Source organism: Lissotriton vulgaris, chromosome 4_1 (assembly GCF_964263255.1).
Source record: "Lissotriton vulgaris chromosome 4_1, aLisVul1.2, whole genome shotgun sequence".
NCBI classification, from domain to species: domain Eukaryota; kingdom Metazoa; phylum Chordata; class Amphibia; order Caudata; family Salamandridae; genus Lissotriton; species Lissotriton vulgaris.
In genome coordinates, this window is record NC_141691.1 from 1,299,059,584 (window position 1) to 1,299,083,895 (window position 24,312).

The window sequence follows — 24,312 nt, forward strand, 5'->3', positions numbered from 1 at the left end:
AGCCAATCAGAAATATACCAATTTTACCATATTGAAAGGAGGAGTACACACAATGTATCTTTATTTAGTAGGGGTAAAGTGCACAGAGGTCTATATGCAGAAAAAAAGGATTAGCAAAAAAGGCCAAAAGAATTGGTGTGCCCCTGCAGAAAGGGAACATTTCTAACAGTGGACCACGATCCACCTCAACAAATAATCGACTTTCTCACATTAGTGCTCAGTGGGGGGATGCACAGTTTGTATTTAGCAGGACCATTCAGCTATTAGGTTGGAAATTAAAGCCCCTAAAGCAAAAAAGTAACTTTAATTGGCATCAGTTCTTTGATTGGGTCATTTTTTAACCCTGGGCGGAGCAGGCGTAGTGCCTCTACGCAAAGTTCCACAGAGTTGGAAAACAACTCCATGAAACTTCGCTCCCCTCTGCTACGTGCCCTCCCAAAGTAATTCTAAAGTAATTAAAAAGGCACTTACCTGCCGTGGCTGCCTCCTCCATGCCATGGCTGCTCACCTTCCTCCTCCTCGCCGTCCTCCATCTTAGATAACCCCTATATTGTACGTCTTGCATGTTAAAGAACAGTGACATTATTACCTGTGGTGGACTAACATCCACCACAACTGATAATTCACTTTCTCATAGTGACCATGTATTATATGAAATGAAGTACCTCCTGCTGTGCATTATAGGGATATTGCAAGTTGCTTGGGAGTTCTATGACCTGATAAAGTAAATCAGCATTTGGCCTTGAACTCCTCAGCAATTGCAATATCCTTCTAATTTTCGTAAGGAGTACTCTATCCCATATATTATGTGCAATTGAGTTACAACTGTGCATCCATCATTGGAATATCACATTTAGGAGACAAATCCATTTGCATTTTACTTCAATAAATACAATACAAACAGGTAAATCATTGAAGCGTTTGATAGCGTGATTTCTTTGAAAATGTTTTATTTGTCGATATAAACTGTTTTAACGCGGATGTTGCACTACAGGCACATAAAGGATTATCTTCAGATGTCGTGAAGGATGACCCAGATGTCCCTTGATCATGGCCAGGCATTAACAGTGGGATATGGCCCAGTCGTACACTAATACAAGTATGCCTAGTGCCGGCTATATTCTACAATGTTTGTAAAAATAGAATACTACTTTACTTTGAGGCATATTATATTGTAAAGGCATTTTAAAATCCAATTTGAGTAGGGTTGTTTGAAATAAGCAAACTTTGTCTTCTCATGCCCAGAGCATTCAAACAGTCTAGTAATTATTTCTCCTTTCAAATTTGTGTTTCACACCTTTTTCATTGCTGTGATGTATTTAGTTTATACGCTTCACTGAATAAGGCACAAGGAATATTACACTTTAATTTCCTACGTAAAACAACAAAGCAGGCAGTCTCATGACAGAAGACATAACAGTAAGCAGGAACTGATGACAGAGAGAAGGAGCAGATCATAGTATAAGCTAAACATTATAAATATACAGCAAATTAGTTGAGGAAATGTTAGGTATAACAGGGTGGGTGTTTGTAGGTGCACACACATTGTGTGCAAGTAATTGAACATCATAACATGCTTGACAACTACCATTTCAAGAAACAGTAGTGTTTTTAAAACCTGTTCTTCACCGGTAAAACATCACATAGCCAAACCTTCATGGTTATTAACTCATCGCCATAAATTCTAAATTTTCAATCAATGAAAAGTCCATTTTATAAAATTGGATATCGGAAAAATACATAACAACTTATGTATATTATGGATGGACAAAAGCAACTCAAGGTTCTGGTTGGATTTACATCACAGTCCCCATTTAGCGTTGTGATTTTTCATTTCACAAGACCGCTAATGGCAACACAGAACCATACAACATGGTCATCTCTTATGATAAGCTACATGGGTTCCATGTCTGGGTATTGCTCTTGAGCAAATAGCTATGGTTGTTTACCTACAATTCAGGCAAATCACATCATACCCATGAATTACCATCACATTTTAAAATAATGCAACCAGTCCTGAGAATTACTGAACTGAACCAGTAGGAAGCTAAAACAACATTTTATATGTAACCAAAACAATTGAAGTGTCAGGGTAACTCTTGCGCACAAACGCATTCAAAATTCAAAAGCATAATAGTCCAAATGGTGCTCAAGTGATGTGTAACGGCACTCTATGTTTCCAAACAGAAGACCAAATTCCCCCCAAGTCACATTCAAAGAATCCCGAGCTCCAATGTTCAAATAATAAGTCTCCACAAAGTGCTGATGTAGATTTAGTTCTCTTCTTTATTTTCCGTTTTCTAATCTTCGCATTCTTCCAATACATCCAAAACGAACATATAGCCAACATGTGTTTCGTCTATGGTAGGTATACCGCTGACTTCATCAGGGCTACAAAATAAATCATAATTAACCTTAGTTCTGATGTTGTTCCAACCTAAAATGTGTCAACCACCACAGTGAAAAGTGACTACAAAAGATGTAATTATGTAGAACCTCAAACCAGGAATATCTTTGTAGGTATAGTTATATATGACAACCAATAGTGACACGGTGTCAAAGTTCCACCTCAAAATAGTCCAATCAGAAGAATAAGTAACTTGGGGTTCTAAGTTCTACATAATTACTCCTTATGTGGTCACTTTGTCATATGTGAAGATTGAAAAATTGAAAATAATGTGGAGAAATACATCTACATCAACACTTTATGGAAACATTTTATATGTAATTTAAAAAGATACATAATGAGTGGTGTATTCTCATGCCAACAGAGCCTCTCAATAGGATTAAAGGACCATATCCCACGGTTACCCATCATGTATTTCCTGTACACATGTAGAGGTATATACAGATACAAATAATGCACATCTCATAATTAATATACATTATGTCTTTACCACAAGGTGTACTGCACCGAAAAAGAAGATCTCACCCAGGCCTCATAGAGAAGAGATAGGTACTGTGGGTGAGAGTGTTCCTTTCATTGGTCATTATTTTGTCACTGTTTAAGGTATTTTTATACAAAAAACAAGCTATACTCTTAGAAAAAAGCAGGGTTGCTGTGCTCGATAATGCAGCGCTTGCAGTGGCGTTTAACAAACCGCAGAGCATCTACTGGTACCTCGCAGTCCTGCACATTCAGCATCTGTAAGTCGAAGCAGTTGGCTGCCACAATTTGCAGTCCTTGGCCCGTAATGCTCTCACAAGACTTTAAGCTCAGGCGCTTTAAATTAAAACAGTTCAAGGCAAGACACTCCAGGCCAGTATCTGAGACCAAGGGGCACTTCCCAATGTCTAAGGACTTGAGTTTTGAGCAGTTTTTGGCAAGATATTCCAACCCATGGTCCGTAATTCCTTCGCAACCCCGTGCATTGAGATAGCGCAGTTTGCTGCAATACTTGGCGATGTAGCGGATGCCAACATCCGTGATGCGACCACAGTGGGCAATGCTGAGGTACCGGAGGCGGGACTCCAGTTTGGCTATTTCCCTCATGCCAAAGTCGCTGACAAATCGGCAGTCACTGACACTCAGTTCCTTTATGGAGGTACAGTAAATCATAATGTAGCGTAGACCTTCATCGGTAATACGGACACAACGACGCAGGTAGAGGTGAGTGAGCTGAGTGCAGTGAGCTGCAATGGTGTGCAGTCCTTCATCTTCCAGGACAAAGCAGTCTGTCATGTCCAAGAAGCGGATGGAGATCTGTTTCCCATGTATGGGAGACAGCTTAATGGAGGCCTCACGTGTCAGGCTAATGCAAGTAACCTTGGAGCAACCTAAAAAAGCAAAGAGAAACAAACAAGGTAAGTAGGTGGTAATCAAGATATGACCTTCTTCGGAAACCCAGTTTAATGTCCTGGCATTACTTATGCTTTAATGTCAACCAGAGAGATAGAAACATAGAAACAATTAATTTGACAGACTATTCAGAAGTTAAGACCAGCATACCCAAATCCTGCAAGTTTTGTACCCTAACTATAAAAGTCAAAGGCATCATTTAAACTTAAGCAGAACAAGAGAAACTCTACAAGTCGATGGTCACGCTCCCAGCCAAACTAGCTATTCCCCCACATCACTTAGAGTTGGGTTGTCCTCCAGGTTTAAGACAGTAGAGCCACTGGTGGCTTCCTCACAGTAATCAATTGACCAGAAAGCCATTTATCACAGGAATGCCTGGGTGTGTATGCCAGAGGCCCAACCTACTGAAGCCAATATTTGCTCTTCACATGGAAAAAAATTATTGTGTGTCAAAAACACTTGTTTTACATTTCAGAAGCAAACACCTCTACGTAGGGAGGTTAGTATCTGAAATACTAAGGCTCACAGCATCCCACCCGGCAAGTATTTCGGTCACCAGGAGTACCGTTAGCAAATATAACCCACCGGAGCCATGACAAATTCCCAAAATAGCAGGCAGGTTGCTGTGTGCGGGCAGAGAACGGCCACTGCCATCCAATCAGTCTGGCCACACAAAACAAACCCCCACCACCCCTTCTAACAAGTGTAACAGTCTTCAGCATTGACCTGGCTTACCTAATATAGAAGTACAGAGCCTTTTTATGCTCATATCTCTGGGGTATATAGAGTTCACCATGGATGGTGTTAATGATATCAAGCGTAGCTACTATTTTCCGGAAAGTTTAGGAATAGAGGAAACAAATAGGTATCATGAATAAAAATGTAAGGAGGCAAAAACACCCGAAGGTACAAAATAATGTATTCCACACCTCTGCTGAATGGCTCATGCATTGGCTAAATATGTGATGTCATCTTCTGCTGATATGTTCTCTGTTAGTCGTAGGTCCTTATCTGTGACCTCATATATTTATCTCATGGAAGCAGCAAGAATGCAATGTGATATTCTAAGGTGCAGGCCTGTTCTTTTCTTTATCGCCAGTATTTCCTCTGATTGGAGACAGAAAAAGTGTCAGCCTGTCTCACTTGTTATGCCTCCCTCGTGCATTCCATCAAAGTGAATAAAGTGACGTGGCTCACCAATCTTGGGTCTCTCAAGAAGGATTCTGCCAAGCCTTTGCAATTAAGTCTCTCAACAGGTGTTCTGCAGATTGTCAACTTATATGAAAGGTTTTCTGCACCCCTCCCACCCACTGGTGATCTGCGGCTTAGGGTGACTGGCGGATTTTGACATCATTATTAGGTCACAGCCTACCAGATAGCGCAGCTGTCTGGTTTGCTGAAGACATCTTGGGGACATTAAGAACGTTGACCTAGGAATAAATTCTGCCCGCTACTTACCATTGGCTTTGTGGTTTGTAACTCACATTTTCTGGCTTTCTATTTGCTGGCTTTATTTGCTTTAGGCTGTCCAGCTTGAGTTTGTCCCTTCCTTGCACAAACCTTGTTTACTGTATTCTTCCATAAACTCGCTTTCTGTATACAGACCTTAAAATCTTGTTCTTATCTTGTCACATTTGCTGGGCTTGCAAAAACAGAGGTCAAATGTCACCTGTGTCTTCCAGGAATCTTGGTGTTTATTTTTCTTTCTTTGACTTCAAAGTGGATTTATGTGACAATCATGTTGGCTACTAGGGGTCTGCTTCAGAAAGGCTGTACAACGCAATTTTCTTTTCTAGCACACAACAACATTTTAATGTCTACAATGAACTGTGCTGATGATCAAATCAATACATTGGGTGATGACAATTCCACACATTATAATTTGTGCGCTGTGTACTTTTATCAGTAAATCTGTATGTGAGTGCAAATGTAATGGTCATTTCAATTGAAGATGTGTTGTCTGTAATGACAGCATGCTACCACACCATGCATACTCCACATTTCAATCAATCAATCAGTACGTTTATAGAGCGGGCTACTCACCCATAAGGGTCTCAAGGCACTGAGGGAAGGGGGTTGCTGCTACTGCTCGAATAGCCAGGTCTTGAGGTGTTTCCTGAAGGTGAGGTGGTCCTGGGTCAGTCGTAGGTGGGCGGGGAGGGAGTTCCACGTCTTGGCAGCCAGGTAGGAGAATGATCTTCCTCCAGCGGTGGCTCTGCGAATCCGTGGGACGGTGGCGAGGGCGAGGCTGGTGGAGCGAAGCTGACGGGTTGGCGTGTAGAACGTGAGGCGGTTGTTGAGGTATTCGAGGCCCATGTCGTAGAGAGCTTTGTGTGCGTGGGTGAGTAGCCTGAACATGATCCTCTTGTTGACGGGGAGCCAGTGTAGGTCTCTCAGGTGGGCGGAAATGTGGCTGTGGCGAGGGATGTCGATGATGAGTCGTAAGGATGCGTTCTGTATGCGCTGGAGTCTTTTCTGCAGTTTGGCCATGGTTCCAGCATAGAGGGCGTTCTCGTAGTCCAGTCGGCTGGTGAGGAGGGCCTGGGTGACCACCTTTCTGGTTCCGGTGGTTATCCACCAGAAGATCTTTCGGAGCATGCCCAGGGTGTTGAAGGATGTGGATGAGATGGCATTGACTTGCTTGGTCATCGTGAGGGATGAGTCCAGGAAGAATCCCAGGATGCGTGCGTGGCCCATGGGTGTCAATGTGGTACCCAGCGCTATGGGCCACCAGGAGTCGTCCCAGGCGGATGGGGATGGTCCTAGGATGAGGACCTCCGTCTTGTCTGAGTTCAGTTTCAGATGGCTGAGCTTCATCCATTCCACGACGTCTCTCATTTCTTCCTGTAAGCTGATACTAGTGGTGGCCGGGTCTTTGGTGAGGGAGAGTATCAGCTGGGTGTCGTCGGCGTAGGAGATGATGTTGAGGTTGTGTTTGCATGCAATGGTGGCGAGGGGGCTCATGTAGATATTGAAGAGGGTAGGGCTGAGCGAGGAGCTTTGGGGTACGCCGCAGATGATCTTGGTGGCCGCGGAGCGGAAGGGAGGGAGGCGGAATCGCTGGGTTCTGTCAGAGAGGAACGAGGAGATCCAGTCCAGGGCCTTTCCTTGGATCCCAATGTTTCTCCACTCCACTCTACTCTGTACCACTCCACACCACTGCACTCTACTCTGAACCACACCACCCTACGCCACTCCACTCCACACTGCATCACTGCACTTTTCTCTTCACCACTCCACTCTAGACCTCTCCACTCTATACCACTCCACTCTATGCCAATGCACTCTACCCTATACTACTCTACTATGCATCACTGCCCTCCTTGCCACTGCACTCTGCACGTCGCTCCACCACTTCACTCTATGCCACCCTACTCTGCAACACTGCACTCTGCACTCTATGGCACCACACGCTACGCCAATGTACTCTACTCTGTTACACTCCATTGTAAGCCAGCGTACTTTATGCCAATCCCCTCTAAGCCATTCTAATCTGCTATGCACCACTGCACACTACTCTGAAACAGTCTAGTCTACGCCACTGCACTCAGCGCCACTCCACATCACTCTACGCAACTGCACTCTATACCAATGCACTCTACACCACTTTACTCAAAACCAATGCACTCTACGCCAATCTACTCTGCACCACTGCACTCTATGCCATTGTACTGTCACTGCACTCTATGCTGGTATATTGTGCTCTGCATCATTTCACTCTACACCACTCTATTCTGCTATTCCACACTAGGCCACTGCAGTCTACACTACTTTATGCTGCGCCACTACATACTACTCTATGTCAATGCAATCTACACAAATCCACTTTGCGTCACTGTGATCTAAACCAATGCACTCTATGCCAATCGACTCTACACCGCTGCACTTTACGCCACTTAAATCTAGGCCACTCTACTCCACTCCACTCTACGTCACTCCAATCTACATCACTTCACCCCACGATATTGCACTCTATGTTGCTCTACTCCCTTTAACTCTGCTCCCTTGACACTTTTTTAAAAAACTTTATTTATTGAAGCATCATCCATGTAGCTCATAATATGAGCACAGTCCATCAGTACAGTACAATGGCAGCGCTTCAGGAAAAAACATAACCAGTCTGCTCAACTTAACAAACCTTAGCCGCATAAGAACACATGAATTCAGTGATTGGTTACAGTACCACACAAATTAATCCTGTCTTCTGATGTAATCGCATAGTAAGCATGTCCGAGGTTTATACAGTAGGGCAGGGTCATTAGCACAATAGGCAGTCATTCCGAGGTTTGCTCCGTTTGAGCCCACAAATATTCCATGAAGGGGGCCCAGGTATCCTTGGGTCTGGATGTCGTTGGCAATTCTTCTGCATATAATTCTAGTTGTTCCTGGTAATAAGCCATATCTTTAAGCCACAGACTCACATTTGGTTTCAGTCTACTATCCCACGTAAACAATATGCACCTTTTGGCTAGTAACAGAGCCACTCTCACAAAGGGACACACTAACGATTTGCATTGAGGAGTGTAGTTTAACAAGCACTCTAAGGGGGTACATGGCAGCGCCTGGCCCGTCATTTTGTTTATCAGCGCAGTGACTTGCTCTAAGTACCTGAATTTCGCCCCACACTGCCATGCCAGATGCAGAAAGTCAGCCTCATCATGGCCACATCTCCTACAGCAGGCCGAATCGCGCAGGCCCAGCTTGTGAAATTTTTGGGGGGAGTAGTAAGTCTGATGTATGAATTTAACGTGTATGATGGGTAAATTGTTATTTGACATTAGCCGTACTGTCAGTGTGCAGACTTGTTCCCATACTACATCAGTAATTGGGGGCAGCAATATCGAATTCCAGCGGGCCAAGCTCTTATCGTGCCCTATAGCCGTGTCCCCTTGTATCGCTTTATATAGTTTTGTTATCCGCTTTTTCCGGCTAAGAGCAACTATCACCATCTGTAATGCCTGAGACACTTGACGTTCATCAGGGAATGTAGTGTAATGAGCCTTCATCATTTGACGCAGCCGAAAGCAAGTGAATTGAAAGAGTGGTGTGGGATGTTGTATGTAATCTAAGTCGTGATCAGTTATATATTTCCAGTCCATGTAAAGGTCACCCACAAGCGTTATTCCCACCTCCCGCAATGTCATCATTGATCCTTGTTCCTGAGCTACTGAAACAGCGGTGTGCCCCTGTATCGGCAGATCAGGTGGGTACAGTGGTAACCTGTTAGTCCTCCTCCCGATTTCCAGCCAAGCCCTCACCGTGACGTCAATAGTGTTGATCTCGTTTTTAGGCGTATGACGCTTAACAAGAGTGAGGACACCGCTTAGTGGCACTGGATATGCGTCACCCTTTTCAACTGCCACATGGGGTAGATAATCATGCGGTTTGAACCAAAAGTAAGCATATTGTGCCTGGCTACATAAATAATACACATAAAGGTCCGGAGCTTGAAAACCCCCTCTCTCAAATATCTGTGTAAGGGTATGCCAACTGATCCTGGGCTGCTTATTCCCCCATACCAATCGCAACAGCTGAGTCCGGAGTTGTTTAAAGAAATGTTTTGTTAAGCAAACAGGAACATTACAGAATAAGTATAAACATTTCGGGAGGATGATCATCTTAATTATAGCTGTGCGATCTGACAGAGAAAAAGGCATTCCCGCCCATCTATCAATATGTTCTATCAGTGCGGTGTAGGACCGGCCATAGTTTTTCCGAACCATCACTTCTGGGTCCCGGTGGATCCACACCCCAAGATATTTCACTGGGTCTGCCGCCCATAGGAGCGGGTATTCTAAGTGTGGCGGAATAGTGATTTGCGTCAGGGGAATTATGATAGATTTTTCCTAATTAATTTGGAGCCCTGAAAAGAAGCCAAATTTGATATATTCCCATATCACTGAGGAGAGGTACATGTGGGGTTCACGAACATAGGCAACCATGTCGTCTGCATAGAGAGAAATGCCCACAGGCCGATTGTGAAAGTTCAGTGCGGCTGCATTATGCCCCTGTCTGATCTGCATGCTAAGGGTTCTAGAATGAGGGCAAAGAGGAGAGGGGAAAGGGACAGCCCTGTCGAGTGCCCCTCTCCACAGGAAATGGTTCTGAAGTGACCCCCACCAACCCGCACCCTAGCTGTGATGTCAGTATAAAGGACTTGCACCCATCTGATGAAGACCGGGGGGAAGCCCATCCGACGAAGCATGAAGAAAAGGCACCGCCATTCCACAGAATCAAATGCTTTTGCAGCATCCAGTAACACAGCAACAGTGGGCAAATCAGGATTTAACACATAAAGCATAGCAAATATAGTATGTAGGTTAAGGGAAGTGGAGCGCTTAGGGATGAAACCGGACTGCTTAGGGAGTACTAAGAGGGGCATGAGGGGCTGCAATCGAGTGGCCAACACTTTCGTCAAAGTTTTTGCATTCAGATTTATTAACGAGAGGGGGCAATATGAGTCACAACTCATCTGGGACTCGTCTTTCTTCAGTAGAGTAATTATGAGGGCCTGTCTGAGGGAAGAAGGGAGATGGCCAGTGTCATGGGCTTCAGCATACATCTCTAACTGATGGGGGATAAGAAGATCCGCAAAGTGTTTATAGAATTCCGCAGTTAGGCCATCGGGCCCCGGAGCCTTATTGTTAGGTAGAGAGAGTATGGCCTCCCTAATGTCCTTGTCGTCTATGGGCAACCCCAGACATTTCCGGTGGATATCAGAGAGCCACGCTATAGCTGTGTCCTCAAAGTAGTCTGACATGGCCTCCTACGTCATACCTCCCCGAGTGGAGTACACAGAGGCATAGAACTGTCGGAACTGCTCTACAATTGCATCATGTGTGTGGTGCGATATGCCGGTGTTATCCACAATGTGGTCGATAGGGGGGTTTGCTGACCTACGTTGCAGTCTATCCGCCAAATTTCTAACTGGTCTCCCGCTCTCTCCATATGCGCGGGCAACATGGCATTTGGACGGATATTTAATTTCCTTTTCTGCCAGCGTGTTGTAGTCCTCTGTCAACTCACGGATCTGGGCAAGTGTGTCCAGAGTGGGATCGTGTTCGTATTGGACCTCAATTCCCGCAGTCGCCCCTCCAACGTCGACAGTTGTCCCCTAATGTCTCTAAAATCCCTGCAGTCGTCCCGATACATACCCCACGGATCGTCGCTTTGAATGCCTCCCACAGTGTAGCTTGGCTATTCACTGAGCCTGTGTTGAATTCAAAAAATTGCACTATATTAGACCGTATGGTATCTGCAAAAACCGGATCCAGCAGCGCCGACACCCTGAATCTCCATGTGAAGGGTCTATGTGGAGCGTCAGGCAAAGTCATTTCAATTATGACAGGGCTGTGGTCGGACAAGGTCCGAGGGAGAATATCAACCTTCGCCACCCATGCATTTGCATCTTCACTAAGGAGCCAGTAATCTAGGCGAGACCAGCTATTGAATGCCGGCGCTATGTGTGTACCAGCCAGGACATCTGCATTCCTCAACCGCCAAGAGTCTACCAATCCCAGCTCCACCATGGCCCCTCTGGTGCAATGGGCTACTTTAAGCATGCGAGCCCCCGACGGGTCAGGTTTGTCGACTAATGGGTCTAGGTGAGTATTAAGATCGCCCCCCATAAAATAGTAGACTCCGGCCATGAGCGCAATACATCAAGCATGTGTAGAAAGGGTGTAGCATCATCTACTACGGGGCCATATGTGTTGACAATGGTGACCACTTTCAGACCTAGCTTACCTTGCACAACAGCCCACCGACCTTCAGCATCTACACTAGTGCGAAGGGCCTGAAAAGGCACCCCTTTCTTAATGAGAATGAGCACCCCTCTGGTGTAGGTGGAGTATGATGCAGCCAGCCTATAAGCAGCCCACCTGCTAGCTATGTTACCCTCGGTATGTTTATTAAGATGGGTCTCCTGCAATAAAGCTATTTTCACATCATGCCTGTCTAAATGCGCCAGGACCTGCTTCGTCGTTTTTGGGATATTTAAACCTTGGACATTCCAGGTCATACAGTTAAACGTACTACCCCTCATTTATGACAGTAGGTCGCAAAACAGTAATAATCAATGAATCGAAAATGTATGTGGCAAGAAACATAAGGAGCATTCGTATCTTTGACATACCAATCCCAACAGCTGCGGCATAAACCATGTAAACAGTCCCTCCCTCCCCCCACCCACTTCAGCTGCCCCAATTTGCTAAAGGTTCCACCCCTGTATGCCCCAACACTCAAGGACACCACCCAGTAACTCGCAACCAACTTTGAACACACCGGGCAGAGCCTAACCAAAGTGGAGGTAAAGAACATAGTGAATGGGGAATACCCATGAGGAGACATAGCGGCGCAATACACCCTCGATCTTACAGGGAGGAGCCGCAGAATTGATATGGTATCCACCATACCGCAACCATCCCACCAATCTAGAAAGGAAGAGACTGGAGCGCAATGCCAAAACCAGGGTACATTATTACTCCGCAAAACGTCCGCTCCGAATCCGGACTCAGAAAGAAGAGGCAATACATGCACTGTAATATACCAACCAAACGCTGCATGGTGAACAGTGTATGGATCAGTCCCCAATATCGTCTATATCTGAGAGGAGCGAAGAGGAACCTCAACACCCCCCCTAGTACACTTGAGGCGCGGGAAAATTAAACACATGCCGTCGTAGTCCACCAGATGAGTTGCTATGAGTGCCACAGCGTGTAAAAAAAAAGAAAAGGAGGAGCACCCATAGTCACATCAGATTCATAGGCAGCACACTCAGTCATCCACATCTGACATCGGAGCTGGGGAGCTCTTGCTACGATGAAGCGACTTTGCATGGTCCATAGCCTGCTTGGGATTTGTGAAGATCTTTGCTGTATCCGCCTCCCCAATGCGCAGCCGCGCTGGATAAAGCATGGCGTATGGGATTCGTTCTTGCATCAGCAGTTTTTTAACCCCCAGAAATTCTTTTCTGGCCGCTTGAACAGTGGCTGTAAAGTCTGGAATAACGTGAGCACATTTCCTTGGTAGTTGATGGTTCCCTTTTGACGAGTGATGCGTAGAACAGTATCACGGTCCCTGAAATGTAAAAGTCTAGCGATGATCGGTCTCACCGGGGCGCCAGGGGGAGGTCGCGCCGCAAGCGATTTATGCATCCGCTCCACAGAGAACATGGCCGACAGGCTATCCGCTCCACAGATGTCACGTAGAAGTGTTTACACATAGTCCTCAAGACGACCCACATTTGTGGACTCTGGAAGGCCCAGTATACATACATTAGTGCGCCGCGAGCGCGCTTCGATATCCTCATTATAAGCCTGTATTACGGCTAGGAGCTTAGTGATGTCAGATGTCTTAGCGGTAACTTGCTGTAATCCATCTTCCGCATCAGAGACGCGCTGTTCTGCTTCCCAGACGCGCAGTCTGTTTGTCGAGTTTAGAAGAGAAGTGGTCCATCCTCCCATTCAATGCCTCTATCTTTCCATCAATGGCCTTCAGGCTGGCCTGTTTGGCCACAAGAGATTTCTCCAGTGCTGTGGACGGCGGTGGTGCGGTGTCGAGCTCGGAATCAGAAGCTGCGTTCTGCGAGGATCAAGCGCCTTTACGTTCATCAAATATCAGCAGGGGTTGAGACTTATCGGGTTTCCCCATGATGGCTAGCGGCAGCAGAGGAAGAATGAAGGGTTTACTAACCACTCCTGGGGTCCTCCCCACATCTTCTAACAGAAGCCACGAAAGCTGAGGCCGAGTTGAATCGCAATGTGCGGCTAGTGGCGGCCTACTGCGTTTGCTAGTTGCAGTGTGACAAAGACAGCACAAGAAGCAGCACCAGATGCTGTGTCACCACACTATCGTTGATGAGCTATGTGTCCCCACCAGTATAGCGCAAGCAGTGTGTTAGGCGCTCGGCGTACACCCTGAAGAAGCTCCTCGCAATAGTGGTGGCAGCACTCGGACTATAGCGCACAATAGGGAGGTGGGGGGCGGCTGGTCACAGTGCATGCCACATGTGTTGCTCGAATCAAAGTCCCCGCTGTGTAGAGATTGCCAGGGCTTGCTCCCCCACACGTATATGGCAGAATTACAATGGCGGGGTAGGGGCGCACTCGCCTTACCCCAGTTTCTAGGGGGGGGGGCCTCAGCGACAGTCCTGCACCACAGTGATATGAGTGTGCAGCCTCGTGCTCCGGCAGCGTTAGCAAAGAACAGGAGAGGAGCCCCCAAATGATGCTCCCCACGTCGTAGGGAAGTCCCACGGCCCACCGCAATCACCGGAGCCGGGGCCTCTCGTAGTTTACACCCCCAGGTGGGGCCCAGAGGGAGAGAAGCACGCTCCAGCCGTGGCGTCCGATGTTATCTCCTCCAAGGTTGTAGCGGCGACTGCAGCGCCCCTGGGGTCGTCCACGGCAGATCCGCCGAGCCTCCTTTTCACCGATCCCTTCCACAAGGTGCAAGATCCCGGCCACTGGCAGCGCCGACTCCGCGCCCCAGGACTCACATGGCCGCCATCACAGCGTGGTCTGCTCTGCCAGGTGGTCAGACTGCGCAGCCAGGCGTTCACCAGGAATATAAACCACAGCGCTGGATAGCCCTCGATGTTAGCAGAGCCCTCACACCAGGTACAGCAACGGATGGCGCAGTAGGGGAAGGATAATTACAGGATAATTACAGGATAGTTACTGCGGCCGGCAGAGCTACACTAGAGTGCGGCCATCTTGCCGGACGCCTTGCCACGCCCCCCCCTGCTCCCTTGACACTTTACTGCACTACATGACACTCTACTCCACACCATGCCATTCTAAGACACCACTTCACTCTACAACGCTCTACGCAACTCCCTCTATGCTATTCCATGGCTCCTTATTCCACTCTATTCTATGACACTCTACTTCACTCCACTCTATGCGATTCCTCTCTATGACAATCTATTCCGCTGTGCACGATTCTACTCTACAACACTCTAGGCAACACCTTCTATTCTCCTCCACTCTGCTCTACACCACTCCATGCCACTCTACTCGACTCAGCTCTGACACTGTACTGTGCTCCACAACTCGTAACTCTACGCCTTTCCACTCTGACACTATTCCCTCCATGACACTCCACAACACTGTACGCTACTCCATGACACTCCACTCCTCTCCAAGCCAAGCCACCCAACTCTACTGTATGCCACTCTACGTCACTCCATAACACTCTACTCCACCTTACAACACTCTACTCCATGCCACTCTCCTTTACCCCACTAACTTTTAGCCTTGCTGAACAGCAGCCACTTTGGTGTACAATATTGCTAAAACTTATTGGCAAAGCCAATTGCTCTTACATAGACGAGACCTACTGGCTTTGCCAAAGCTTGTTTTTAACTGGGATTCACAAGTAATGATCAACTGCTGATCTCCCTTCCTGCATAGTTATGCAATTTTGAAGACAGAAAGCAATGTTTACTTAATTTTATGCTTCTGTCGCAGGCACTTGTACAAACACGGACCTCCCGCGAAAACAGTATCAAAGAAAGGAGTAGCTTTCTTGTGGATCTTGTGGACTTAGTTAGAGCCAGACAGGATTACTGTAACTCCCTTTATTTCGGCCTTCATTAAAACATTATTTCAAGATTTTAGGTTTTTCAGAGCAATGAAGTGCAACTAATCTTTAACCTAAACCCGCTTGAATGGACAAATGTGGCTTGCACACTCTAGATTGGGTCTCTGCAGCGGCGTCACTAGGGGGGTGCGGGGGGTGCGGACCGCACCGGGTGTCACCCCATCTGGGGTGACACCAATCTGGTTAGTTGCGCTGGCTGGCTCCGTGGCTCGCTCTGCAGTGCAGCCTGAGCCTACCTAACTATTCTAAAACCGCGGGCCCGGGGCAGAGCTCACATTGGTCCTATACGGGCCGGGGGCCGGGGCCCTCTGCCGAGACTGTGACATGAAGGAGGAGAGCTCAGTCAGTTCTGAGAGTGTGTGACATGCTGTGCGTGCATTGCAAGCAGCAAGCGCACGCCACCACGGTCAACTAGAGGGGAAAAACTAGATATCCGAACGCTCATAAATCACACGAGGCAGCGCCAGAGAATCAGCGCTTGGATGCCACGACGGGTCTTTAGGCGCTGGGGATGATGAAAACTTGGAGAAAGGCGCTGCGAGGCCACAACAGGTTGTCTGGGCGCTGAGTCACGAGGAAGGCTTGGAAGCAGAGGGTGCTTCGCTTGCACAGATGGCCATGTTTAAAAGAACTAGAATGTTCCAATTTATTTTATTTATGCATTTTTATACAGCGCAAACATTTCCTTAAGGTGCTAGAGCGCTTTATAATAAACATAGGTCATTCCATAAGGCCCACACTTACATGGTTAGATAAGGTTTTTACAGTAAAACATAAGTCGTAACATAAGGACCCAATTTACACAATATGCAATCATTGCATAAGGTGGTAATGCTTCAAATTTGCAAACCAGCAGATCACATTAGGTCTAGAATTACTACTGTTTGAGGATGTAGGCAGTGTGAGTTGCGGCAGCGAAATGACTTATACAATGGTGGTGGAGCAGTGAATACCAGGGCAATGGTCAGAGGCTAAACCATAGCGGTAAGAGAACAAGTTCCCATTGGATAGTTTAGCTAAGTTGTCACTAACTATGGGGCATATTAACAAGGCCAGGTGATAATTATCGCTCAGCGCACTTAGCGCTAGGATAATTATCACCGGCCAACTCTGCATTTTATCGCGGAGATAGCGTGCTATCAGCAACGCTTATCTCCAAAGCGATAAAATACAGAACGCAAGCTGCAAATTGTGAGATTATCGCTGGAAATACAGCAATAATCCCACAAGGTTTGGCGATAGCTTGCTGATAGGGATAGACATACTTAGCCATGATATCCACCTTACATAGGATATCATGGCTAAGTCAGAAAAATGCCAGATGTTAAAAATCAGCGTTAACCATAGTTAGCGATATCCTTGATAATAAGCGACATTTATCCTATTATTTTACTCTGGAACGCCCCATTTGCATCTCATTAGAGATGTAAGGGGAGGCGTAGGGTAAAAGGGAGATAACATGCAAATTTGCGTGTTAGCACCCTGTTGCTGATAGGGCTCTAGTTTTATCTCTGCTTTTTTGGCTTTTAAAGCCAAAAAAGCAGAGATAAAGCCTTTGTTAATATGCCCCTAAGTGTCTTTCAAGGAGAAAGGCCTACAGCTCCGTTTGGAACTTGCCGGTGATGTAGTGGAGGTAGGCTGGGAGGGAGGAGCTGCGTGTTCTGGTCGCGTTTCCTGAGAAGGATTGTGCCATTAGTCATTCCTTTTCGAAGGTTGCAGGTTCAAGCAGCTGTGGTCTACCTTCTCCAGATACCTTTAATTTGTCTGCCAGGTAAAGGGAGTGGATGTGCGCAGGGCCTTATGGGTGATACAGACTGTCTTGTACATGGTCCAGGCTTCAAAGGGCAGCTAGCGGAGAATGGCCAGCACAGGTGAGATGTGGTCACTCCTTTTGGCCCCAGAGACGAAACATGATGGAGGGATGGTGCAGGCAGAGAGGGAGTTGGTGCAGGCAGAGGGTGAGATGGTGCAGGCAGAGGGAGAGATGGTGCAGGCAGAGGGAGAGATGGTGCAGGCAGAGGGGAGATAGTGTTGACAAAGGGGAGATAGTGCGGACAAAGGGGAGATGGTGCAGGCAGAGGGTGAGATGGTGCAGGCAGAGAGAGAGATGGTGCAGGCAGAGGGAGAGATGGGGCAGGCGGAGAGAGAGATGTTGCAGGCGGAGGGGAGATGGTGCAGGCAGAGGGAGAGATGGTGCAGGCAGAGGGCGAGATGGTGCAGGCAGAGGGAGAGATGGTGCAGGCGGAGGGGAGATGGTGCAAGCGGAGGGGAGATGGTGCAGGCAGAGGGGAGATGGTGCAAGCAGAGGGAGAGATGGTGCAGGCAGAGGGAGAGATGGTGCAGGCGGAGGGGAGATGGTGTGGGCACAGGGAGAGATGGTGCAACCAGAGGGGAGATGGTGCAGGCAGAGGGGAGATGGTGCAGGCAGAGGGTGAGATGGTGTAGGCTGAGGGTGAGATGGTGTAGGCTGAGGGTGAGATGGTGTAGTCTGAGGGTGAGATGGTGTAGTCTGAGGGAAAGATGGTGCAGGCAGGGGGTGAAATGGTGCAGGCGGAGGGGAGATGGTGCGGACAGAGGGAGAGATGGTGCAGGCAGAGGGGACCTGGTGCATGCAGAGGGTGAGTTGGTCCATCCGGTAAGTTGTGAGGGGGTGACACCATGAGTTACCCGCACCGGGTGACACCAACCCTAGTGACGCCACTGGGTCTCTGTGCTACATATTTACATTCCTAAATGCCCATAACCATATATTTCTCAAACAAAGCGTGATTATGATGGGGCAAACACTGGAGGAGTTAGGATTTACTGGAAGGACAATAGGTGTAGCGTTGGCTGTTATTGTGAAAGTCTACAGGAGCGCTCAGTTAGGCAACCTAAGGGAGGACACGGATTGGATTGGCTGAGCTCCAGAGACTGACAGCCCCCTGTGCAAACCACAGGACACGAAAAGGGGGCGGGCTGAGGCAAGATATGAGGAAGGTGTGTTCATGGCTGGCACGGCCATGTGTCCAGGGAGTGGTTAGGGGACTCATTTATTTTAGTTATTTGTAAAGCATACTAGATAAAACAAATTGTCAGCAGGCGCCATGAACTAATGAATAGAACCCTAATATTACGTAGACCGTAAAATTAGGCCTGAAATATTAATGTAGTGAAAAAGGTCATACAAGCACCATTAATTTTTGTTAAACAGAAGGTCCTTCTCTACCTTTCCGAAGCTCAGCACTGCATGTTTTTCTTTCACATGTGTTGGTAAGGACCTCCAGATGTTAGGACCTAAGACTTAATAACCAGTTTGGTTCCACAATAATGGGAACATCCTTACAAGACAAAATTGTTGATCATTTTCCACAGTGACTTATGGATGGCACTTCTTCACCCTCGTGTATCTGACTCTGATTGGTGCAGGATCAGTACAACCGGTAATGTCAGAACGCCAGGCATCACAGGAGGCACGTTTTTGTTACAAACCAAGATCAAAACGGATCGGTCTGTTTTTTTATCTATCTTTAGGCTGAATCACACAATGGAGTGACGTGACATGGAAAGCATATGTGGCAAGCACGACAAAATCCAAAGAACTGGCCTTTTGAACTGAGTTGGACTGACCATGGTGGGTAGAAGGAATGCCCCGGTATTCTGGAGAACAGGCAGCTGCTTCAAGAGATGGCCGTTTCGGTTGTAGAGCTCCACAGCCCTCCCTGACAAAAGGCTTTGCTGGAGAGGTACTCCTTTTTATACAGACACCTACAGGATGTTCTGCTGCAGAGAACTAATGCCCATAGTTGCCATGCCTGACACCGAAGCACTGCAATATTTCATGAGCTTCTCTTCAGAACTACGTGAAAAACATACGCGTTTTCTCCAAATGTATTTGGAAAATGGTGCAGCACAATGAAATGCTTTAACTAACTTATTTAAACAATTTCTGTTGGGTGTTTGGTGGTGGGGCACGAACCCAGCCCTATAGGGGAAGTTCAGCCATTTTCACTACATTTGCACCCTTGGGAAATAAATGGGATGGTGTTAATAAAACGATTATTGAAGACGACTTTTAGCCCACAGAGCGTTTGATTTAGGAAGACTGAGGTGTCATAAAGTGGCAAAGTTGGTCCATATATATCTGAAAAGATCTGGTAGAGAACAAACTTGTGAATAAGCTATAGCTGTTTAAACAAGTGAGCAGGGATCCAGCCTCATTGTCAGGGAAAGTGTCGAAAAGCCTCAGTGGTGACGTCAGATCTGATTCCACTGCTCGTCTGACTTCTAGTAGGGCCATATTTCTCAGCTCTAAGCTGGCGAAGCAAAGTGGCAGAGTTAACAGGAGAAAGCCTAACTCATCGTGACAGGCTGCTTTCACCTCTGACAAACTGCAGTTCCCAGCAAAATGGATTATGCCGGAAGCTGGAAATTCTCTCACTTTAGCAAGCTTTCCTAATCTTTTCCTTTTGCAGTGGCTAAGCTTTCTTCATTGAAAATCCTGCCTTGTGGGATTTTAATTTCCTGCTCCCCCTGCTCTGGATTGGTGCGGTCCGTCAATGGGGAATGAATAAATACTGACAAGAGTTTACACCGGTGACTGGACTTTGGCCTTGAACCAAGGGGTGTCACTTGATTTGTCCAGGGAAGGCTCTGTTTGTCATTCATATGAACGAGCAGCTCTCCAGTGTTTCCTAATGTGGAGGTGCGAGTGAGGAAAAGAGGTAAAGGGGAATACAGAGAGGTAGAATTAGAGACACATATAATCGCACACAGGTTCGTACCTCTGAGCCAGGCTGGGGGGGGGGGGGGGGGGGGGAGATATAGATAGAAATAGGTCAGACAGATAAAGGCCGAATTATTCATTAGAAATTTGACATATTGGATAAGTGGCCTTTGTCAATGTCTTTAACAGAGCGTTAAGTGTCTCCCTTCTCAAAGGCAGAGGCCAGAATCTAATATTCTCCTTTTTAGGTCTCACTGAGCCAGCGCATGCACTGTCCTGCAAGACATTTAGTAAGTGGATTTAAAAGTGCTGCCACACGCTTTTGCTGGCCTAGCGATTGCTGTTATCTGCCGCGCGCACGCACGCAACCACCAGCTTTCAGCGTCTGATCAGGTGCCATCTGTTTTTCCTTTATGGATTTCTTTTGCCGCACGCACCACTCGCAGGCTCACCTCCTGCTCCCCCTCTCACGCCAGCTCTCTTATCACAAGCTTCCCGCGTCGCGCCCCTCCTTTGCTCGTCTTCCTTCTTTAACTTTACTTTTGGGACGCTTGTTTCAGTAAATTTAACAAAGCAACAAGCCGGGCATATCCAGAGGAGCTTTGGAACCTGGCGACGGAGCTCTAATCCCGGCTCCTACACTCAAGCACTACAAACCGTGCGAGTCTGTGCAAACCAGCTTTCTCCCTGGGGACGCGCCATATAAAATCCAAGTACAAAGCGGCTGCGCGGCCTCTGTAACCGGTACTTTACCGGGCCCAACACACCCTGCTCTTCCGTGATCCTGTTACAGTCAAAATGCTCCCAGAAAGGGCTGCGCTGCTGACAGGAGTTACATAAAGGCTATATAAAATAAAAGCATACTAAGCACAGAGCAGCCTCGCCATTTACTGGGACTTTCTTGCTGTAAGAAGGGGGCTCACAATTGTTTATCCTAAGCAGATACTTTTCATCTTTTACTTGTTTTTCCACTGGACAAGGGTCTGTGCCGTCTGGGTGTGTGCTCCTTTCTTCCTCTCTCTTCCTATATTTGTGTGTGTGTCATTGCTGTGCCTGTCATCGACTCTGTGTGCGCTTGTTTGTGTATTTGTATTCGTCACTCACTTTGCCTGTTATTCTTTGTGTTCCTGGTGGGCTGAGTGTTTGTGTATTTACGCCTTCCTCTCTCTCAGCTATGCCCTCTGTCAGGATCCATGTCTATGACTCTGTGTATTTGTCGCGCTTAGCGTTGGCATGTCTGTAGTATTTTCAATCCATACGTGTTTGTATGTGTTCTCGCTCTCGGCGTACGACACCCTCATTTGATGGGACTCTCTGAACATGTAATTCAATGTCAGTCAGTCCGTCACTCTGCGTCCCCGCGGGGTATCGGCCGCTCAGTCAGTATATCTGTTCACCTCTAGGTGGGATTGTGCGTGGACCACTTTCTGTAGCTGTCCCTTAGTGTCCCGGACTTTGTGTGCTTGCGCGCATGGAATACTGCATGTCTATCACGTTGTATACCGGCCACTCGGTGTATCATTAACTGTCAGTGCACGTAGGTGTGTATGTGGCTATTATTGTTTGCAGACACGTATTATTACCTCTATATGTTCGCACGTGTGTGTAGAAACCTGATCTGGCCTGTACGTCAGAAATAAATACAAAAATACTGAAGTTGTTAATTATTATTATTATTAGTATGTCTTTTACCTTAAGAGACCGTGTTTATGTCACTTCGTAGATCTGCTTCACTGTGCTTCTTTGGCATTGTGTGTGAAGCTGTATGTCTGTGTGTCTGTGCCACCTCTGGCCTGTGTCCTGACTGTGTTTGCGAGACTGCTCCCTATCACTCTTTCTGTCTGCTATTCTGTGTGCTTCTGTAACCTCATTATCTGTCACTGTCAAAAGCACTGACTGCTTGTGTGACATATTGTGGGAGGACTCATGTGTGTTTTTATTTATTAGAGGTGGGGGAGCCATTAAATTAACAAGGGGAGCCGAACCTGTGACTAGCCAAGTCTCTGGTTCGGCTCTTACAGCCCGTGCACGAGTCGAGCCATGACAATGTTGGCTATGTAAAACATACACCTACAATAAATAAAATGTGATAATGCCTCTTCAAAATTCAAAAAAGTGTACTTCTGTAATGAGGAAGCTTTGACATTAAAACTATGCATTGTAGCACTACATTGACATGTACTTATTCAAAATGATAGTTTTAAACATGAACCATTAGTGAACTAAGAGGCAGGATAATTGTTATGTAAACCCTGCATGTGGCCCAAATTATTGAACGACATTATAGTCTATTAAATCAAACACAATAGGCATTTGCTCAACTGGATTCGGGACTCACATAGCTGAAAATGCTATCATATGAGATACGAGATAACAATTAAAAGGAGTTTTGGTGAAATACATTTTTTGATTAGGATCACACAATTTAAGCAGAGTACTTGCTATTTATTCAGGTTATTTAACAATTTGACAAGAGGGGCTTTTTGCGCTTATAGTGCTCCTATAGGATGGAGGTCTATCTAGCTTAGTACTGCTCAAAGGTTGAGATACAGTCCCTTGTCATAAACTGTAAAAATAGGCAATAGAATTTTGTCTATATAATGAATTTTAAAGAATTCTCCTCCTGAGCAATTACTCAAGCAATATCTTGAGATCAATTCACAAAGAGCAACCAATAAATATCAAAACAAGTCGGAAGAAATCAATCCAACGTATTTCAAAAAACTTCTTCTTTATTTTTCTTCTTTTCCAGACACTCAGTACTTTTTCTTTTCTTTTCCTTTGCCAACACGTGTTTCGTCCTAACTAAATATAGTTAATGGACTTCGTCAGGGCAATGAATATCTTTACTCTATAGTTTTGGCAACACCTCAGACGATCACAGATTGAAAATTCCTTCATAGGAGGATGTCCACTAGGTACCACGTGTTGGCAAAGGAAAAGAAAAGAAAAAGTACTGAGTGTCTGGAAAAGAAGAAAAATAAAGAAGAAGTTTTTTGAAATACGTTGGATTGATTTCTTCCGACTTGTTTTGATATTTATTGGTTGCTCTTTGTGAATTGATCTCAAGATATTGCTTGAGTAATTGCTCAGGAGGAGAATTCTTTAATATTTATTCAGGTTCTCAGGTTTTACTCGGTACAGATCAGCCAGTAAATGGTTATATACTTGTCTTTCTTTATGTTGATGCTTTGTTTTTTTACTACATTGTGCATTTTTCTGTTGTTTTTATGTAGCGGGAACTGGACTCAAAGAATTGGAGCACTTTACATGAACACCAATTACATTATACAAGGTCACATTCATTGTTTATAGGCACAGGGATATTAACTGATTTCCCTTGGTTCACGGGATGTTGAGCGATGCTGTGACTAGAACATAGTTCCGCACTTTCAAAGTCTGCAGCTCTGCACGCAAAGCTACATCCTGGATAGAGGGAGGCTGACAGGCAGAAGCCACATGAAAGCACTGCTCATTGTGGGTTCGAGGTTCCAACAGGGTCTCAAGCTGAGCCAGGCTTCAGGTATGAGCCTGGATCAAACTTTCAATGGCTCGCCCACCTCTAGTCTTTATGTGTGCTTGACAGAGAGAGACTGTCACTCCCTATGTCCACGGCTCTATGTGACATGTCATGTCTGTCACAACTGTCACTCAGTGACCCTCAACTTTGTGTGTGAGAATGTGTCTCTGTCATTACCTTTTTATGTTTTGGTTGTCTATGTACATGCAAGAGTGGTATGCTGTGTGTTTGTCAGTTGTAGTTCCCGTGTGTGTTCCCAGCAGCATAATACAGGCCCCTGAAGCCCCAGTGGTGCAGGGTAACCATCCAGGAACCCCAACCCTTCAAAGAGGCCCTCGGTTTAGCCGAAGGGCAGGGAATATCTCTAATATATAGGAGACTCAGGGATCCCATATCACAAACAGCAGGGGGGTGGGCGTCATTTTGTGTTAAGCAACTATGTTTATCATTCTGTCACACAATGCAACTCTTTGCTTGTATGTGTGTATCTGTATTTTGGATTTTTGTCCCTCTGTGTCGGTCACTTATGTATGTTTGTTGCTATATACATGTGTCTGCATGTTCCCTCGGCCTCTGTGTCTGTCACTCTGTGTCTATAATTTTGTGTGTGCAAAATGTGGTTGTGGCGCTTATATGGTGTATTTTCAACTCTCTATGTCTGGTTACATATGTAATGAAGCTGAT

General features: G+C 46.2%; 1 protein-coding gene across 1 annotated transcript in view; it reads right to left on the bottom strand.

Moving 5' to 3' along the window:
• Positions 1–933: 933 nt before the first annotated feature.
• The window catches only part of FBXL7 (F-box and leucine rich repeat protein 7), a 778,002-nt gene continuing 754,623 nt past the window's right edge, over positions 934–24,312 (bottom strand). Inside the window, exon 4 of the mRNA XM_086965543.1 lies at positions 934–3,777. Coding sequence (XP_086821669.1) covers positions 3,041–3,777 — 737 coding nt within the window. The 3' untranslated portion in view covers positions 934–3,040. The remainder of the gene's footprint in view (positions 3,778–24,312) is intronic.